General features: G+C 29.8%; 1 protein-coding gene across 1 annotated transcript; it reads left to right on the forward strand.

The window, feature by feature from the left end:
- The first annotated feature begins 1,298 nt into the window (after positions 1–1,298).
- LOC110640406 (WAT1-related protein At4g08290) lies at positions 1,299–4,007 on the forward strand. The gene is made up of 7 exons (XM_021791702.2): positions 1,299–1,589; positions 1,908–1,970; positions 2,199–2,315; positions 2,692–2,929; positions 3,011–3,169; positions 3,331–3,482; positions 3,570–4,007. The coding sequence occupies exons 1-7, from the start codon at positions 1,396–1,398 to the stop codon at positions 3,808–3,810; spliced, it is 1,164 nt and encodes a 387-aa protein (XP_021647394.1). The 5' UTR covers positions 1,299–1,395; the 3' UTR covers positions 3,811–4,007.
- The last annotated feature ends 1,639 nt before the right edge of the window (positions 4,008–5,646 follow it).

Consider the following 5,646-nt stretch of genomic DNA (forward strand, 5'->3'; position numbering starts at 1 on the left):
TCAAAGGTAATATTGTAAGGTGGATTCCACCGTCTGCATGCTTTCTCGTTGGAATCCTAATATCAATCCACCAACTAATTAAACACCTTTATTTTAATTATTCTTTGCAAAATATGTTCCCTTCTTTTTTAAAAATATACTTTCACATTATATATAAAAATTAGTGGATAATTGAGATGCTATTACAGTAATATCTCTTTTTATATGAATTATATGTGCCACTTATATTAATTTATATTCCTTCTTAAAAGAAGAAAGTGTCCCCTTTTATATTGTCGATGAACAAAAATCATAAGATATATGCATTGCAATTTCTGGATGTTAATTATCTGGTTTTTTCTAAATTGAAAACAAAAATTTAAAGGAAGGGGTTTAATTATTTTGATTAAAAATCGTGAAATTGTGAAGTTTTGAATTTAAATATTAATTAAATTTTAATAATATCAAGCTAAATATTAAAATACGATAAAAATGAATTTTAAGTATGTATTATACTATTGACTGTATTTTTTTTAAAATTGAATATAAATAAAAGGGAGAGAAAAATCTTTGTTCCAATGGAAAGACATTTATTTTGACTTGTGAACAGAGGTTAAATCAGGGCGGCGATGCTGCATAAATTATGCTGCACAAAAGCAGCAAAGCACTATGAGAGAGCTTGGGAATAAGAATAATTTACAAATTAATTGGAAAGCCATATATAGAATATTTCGCAATATTAATGAATAATTAAGCAAGTCATTAAATTAATTATACTACTCTTCTTACTTGTTAAATTTAGAAAGAGTAGTAGATAAATTATAATTTAATATATATATATATATATATATATATATATATATATATATATATATATATATATTCTTTCACTTTTATTTATTTTCAATGTCAGATATATATTCCCAACATTATAATATTATTAAAAATTCAAAAAAAGTTTTTAACTAATTACACTATAATTTATTTTAAATTATTTTATATATTAAAATACTAATCAATTCAATGTTACAAACTAAAGCCTTCCATTTTTATTTATTTCCAATATGATATTCCCAACACTACTACTCATCACTTACTGCCCAAAAGAAAGGAGAACATTTTGACACAAGATATAAATAATGCCATGCAAGAATTGAACATATTAATTAACTAATGCCTTTTTTTGGGTTTGTAAAAAATAAAAGAAATAGAATATTATTAGAAAATCAAGGATTTTTCTGTAAAATATTCTTCAGTGGAATTTAATTATCTTGCATGCTTTTGCTGGTTATAAGAGGCTATTTTTTCTCCTCAGTTCTCTCATTCATCACTTGTAGTTTTCTTTTTTTCCCTTTTTCTTTCCTTAATTCTCCTCAAGAGAAAGAGAAGATTTATTATTATTTTTATTATTAAGAGATGGGAAATCTAAGTGAAGTGTTGTACAAGATAAAACCTTATTTCCTTATGGTGTTCTTGCAATTTGGATCGGCAGGCAATTATATAATCAGTATGGTAACTCTCAACCATGGCATGAATCGCTATGTGCTCATTGTCTATCGCAACGCTATCGCTGCTCTTGTTCTTGCTCCTTTCGCTTTGCTTCTTGAAAGGTCTCCCCTTCTTCACTCCATGCATTAAATTTCACTTTTCAATCAAGAATCATGCTTTGCTGGTAGATTTATGTAATGAAGTTATAATGATTTCTCTCTATCTTATATTTGGATAAGAAACTGCTGGACTATGTAGAGATTTTATAATTTAATTTTAAAGAAATTATATTCAAATTCACACTTTTTTTTTGTTTAAAGCATAATGTCTCACCAATGTCTTGCATGTACACGTCCACATATAGAGAGTGAGTTAAATATTAAATTGTTAGTTAATTTTTATGTGTCATAGTGGAACTAACCTTTGTTCTTTGTATGCAGGAAAATAAGGCCAAAGATGACTTTCCCAGTCTTCTTACAAATAATGGCATTGGGATGTTTAGAGTAAGGGTTACACATAAATTCTTTTATACTTACATAAATTTAATTTTCATTATTAAATTGAATTTCCATGAAGTGCAGACATTTGATTATTGGGTTATTAGATGTAACAATTAATGTTTTAACTTTTTTTATAGACAAATTTAATTAACTTGTGCAAGGCAGATGGTTTTTATATTAAATTTTTGTCCTTATATTAACCATAAATATATATTCATGACAAATTGACAGGCCAATCCTGGACCAAGGCTTCAGTTACTTGGGGATGCAATACACATCAGCATCTTATGCATCTGCTATCATGAATGCTGTTCCTTCAGTCACCTTTGTAATTGCTGTGATTTTTCGGTACGATTTTATTCTATCATGGTATATATATATATATATATATATATATATATATATTTAACATCATGATTTAAGAACTGCATGTGTCGAGCAAATAAAGGTAGGATTAATTAGAATCTATAATATATTAACAGTAAGACGCTATATATGATATTATCAGACAAAGAATAATGATAAAAAAAAATTGGAATCTGCATTCAGCATCAGCAGGCAACAGCTTTTTCTTGTGAAAAAATAAAGAATAGATGCTGATAATAAATAGAAAATTCATCTAGAGTTGTGAAATTTTGGATTCGAGTTCTACTCAGAGCAAATTGTATTAAAAAAAAAATTAGAGAATTGGGAACATATTACTAAGTTGAATATTTTTTAACAGGTTAGAGCGCATAAGGATCAAGGAGATACGCAGCCTAGCAAAGGTAATTGGAACCCTGGTTACTTTCGGAGGAGCTCTGCTTATGGCACTTTACAAGGGCCCTCTTATTCATCTAATATCCTCAAGCAAATCATCCCATCATGAAAATTCTGCTCACAATTCCGATAAACATTGGGTCGCTGGGACGCTATTGATACTTGTAGGCTGTGTCTCCTGGTCTGCCTTCTACATTTTGCAGGTATTCTACATTGATATATTTTATATAATTCACTGCTCCATCACAACTTAATCACTGGAGTTATAACCATGTATAATGCAGTCCGTAACCTTAAAGAAGTACCCGGCGGAGATCTCTCTGTCGTCGTTGATATGCTTGGCCGGCACCGTTCAGAGCTTGGCCGTAGCACTGGTGGTTGCTCACCACCCCAGCGCATGGGCTGTTGGCTGGGACACCAGGCTCCTGGCTCCTGTCTACACTGTAAGTATTGCTTGCTTATTAATGATCAAGTCCACTGATAAGCTTCAACTCAGTAACACTGGAATCGTTTTTAAACCTGAATTTAATTAAAAAAAAGTCCAATTATTTAAGTTTTCAGGGGATTAATTGTGAAAAAGAAACCTTGTTTTTGGTTACTTCAGGGGATAATTGCCTCTGGAATCACATACTACGTGCAAGGACTTGTAATGAAGACTAGAGGTCCAGTATTTGTTACAGCATTTAACCCTCTGTGCATGATCATTGTTGCGGCTCTTGGGTCTATTATTTTAGCTGAAAAGCTTTATCTTGGAAGGTAAGTAAAATATAAATCTAAATTAATTGATTCTTTAACCTGTAATAATCAGGTGATTAATTATTAGTAATCACTGCCAAACCACAGTATCATTGGAGGGATAATAATAGCAATCGGGCTATACTCTGTTGTGTGGGGAAAAAGTAAAGACTATTCAAGCCAAGTGCCAACATCAATGACTCAAAAGGAACTACCAATTACAGCAATTGATGGGACTAATAAAACGGTCATCTCCAGGCCAAGTACCAATTCAGAATTGTCTAGTTATATGTGTGATGGAAACCCAAATTGCTCCATTATTGGCAGTAGCAGACAGTGTGCTCATTAATGGGTTTAATTTATAGTATATTTTAGTGTCTCAGCAGTCAGTGGGCACCATAATTTTGTGGTTAGCTACCACAAAATTGAGTTTTGGTCATAAATAATGGGCTAGAAAGCCATTGTAGCTTTTGGAAATTTCTCAGGTATCCTTCCATGTGTATATATCTTTTCCAATTCAATCCAATATCTATGTTTGCAATTCAAGTATGGCCATTTCAGAATAAATGGAAGTTGATGTATAATTAATGGACCTAAGTATCCATAATTATGTATTAAAAAAATTAAAGGGTCAATGAGTTTTCGACCGATATATAATGAAGGATATAGAGTCTTCACTAGTTTTATGATTTTTATATATATATATATATATATATATATATATATATATATATATATATATATATATGTGGTATATCATTGTATCCTCTATGTGTATTTTAAGGGTCTCATAAGATTTAATTACTTTGAGGTTCGTGACTATCTCTTCTAACAATACATTTTCCAAGGTTTGAACCCGAGTTCATCTTTCGAGAGTATAATGAGTTTTACTATGCACCCAGCATTTATTAGTTCATATATAGATTTTTAAAGTATTGATATCAATATAATGAATATGAATTAATTAATCTAATGGGTACACTTGAAAACTATTAATTTTAATTTGGAAACTTTCATATAAATTATCTTTAGATATTAATGTGAGAATCGAATTTAAAATAATGGATTAAGAAACATGAAAATTGAAAAACAAACTATTTAAGACATGATTAGGAAGTGAGTTTGGATCATAGGGTTTGGCAAGAAAAAAACAAAGAAGCTGCATTGTGGTAGAAGCAGGAAGGGAATAATAATATGCTATTTGGTTTGGGCCTTTCAGTGTCAACTTTATGCTATTGCACCTCTTTTTCTCTTTCTATAGGAACAATATATGTATTGACATATACATATCATGCGTGCCTCACAAATCAAAAGAGCTTAATCTGCTGAATTAAATTAATAATTTATATGAGATTTAAAATGAATGAATTTGCATGGAAGATAAGGAAGGAAGAGATGATCTATAGCCACATATTTTTCCATTAATGAGAAGGAGATGAAAATAGTTGCATGTATTGGCATATGATCTTTACAATGCATGCCATTTGAGATTGTGGGATTCTACCAACCTGTTTTTCTCATTGGAATCCAAACGCGAAAGCACCAACTTTATTTCTTTGGCCATTATCTCCCTATGTGTGTTTGTGTGCGAGTTTATTAAATGCTCAGTATATATAATATAATATAATATAATATATAGTTATCTTATTTGTCAGATGAATTATTATCCATTCGCTTTGATAATAATTTCATTTTCTTTTGCACCTTGATAATATTTTAATATTTATAAGGCTACTAAAGTCACAATTCACATCCATTACTTAAAATAAATGACAACACCCACTTAAGCTTGCCTCAAATTGTAACATGAAAAAGAGAAAATTATAGAAGAATCGATAAGACATTCTATTATTCGTTGTAAAATTTGATATTATTGAGATAATTTTTTTACAATGCAAAAAAATTATTATAAATTTAAACCTTAATAATCTTCATTTTTTTTAAAATTGATTTATATAGTTGAAGAGAAAAGACTACAAATTCATGAAGAGACAACTGATTATTGAGGATTGATGAATTGGAATAAGAATATTAGTTTGGAAACAAGGACAAAGCATTATGTGTTTTTCACATCACAAAGGAATAATACAAAAGCAAAGTTGGTTAACAAGATGTTACATCTGCCTAAATTAGGTATTAGTTGATGGAGATAAGCATGTTAATTAAAAGAAATAAAGAGGAGTTT

The sequence above is a fragment of the Hevea brasiliensis genome, chromosome 12 (assembly GCF_030052815.1).
Source record: "Hevea brasiliensis isolate MT/VB/25A 57/8 chromosome 12, ASM3005281v1, whole genome shotgun sequence".
In the NCBI taxonomy this organism is placed as follows: Eukaryota; Viridiplantae; Streptophyta; class Magnoliopsida; order Malpighiales; family Euphorbiaceae; genus Hevea; species Hevea brasiliensis.

What these genes read in the sequence shown, in the direction of transcription:
- LOC110640406 (XM_021791702.2), top strand. Translation starts at nt 1,396, where the DNA reads ATGGGAAATCTAAGTGAAGTGTTGTACAAGATAAAACCTTATTTCCTT. An exon ending in TTCGCTTTGCTTCTTGAAAG is followed by an intron (nt 1,590 to 1,907) that starts GTCTCCCCTTCT and finishes CTTTGTATGCAG; the next exon opens with GAAAATAAGGCCAAAGATGA. An exon ending in GTAATTGCTGTGATTTTTCG is followed by an intron (nt 2,316 to 2,691) that starts GTACGATTTTAT and finishes ATTTTTTAACAG; the next exon opens with GTTAGAGCGCATAAGGATCA.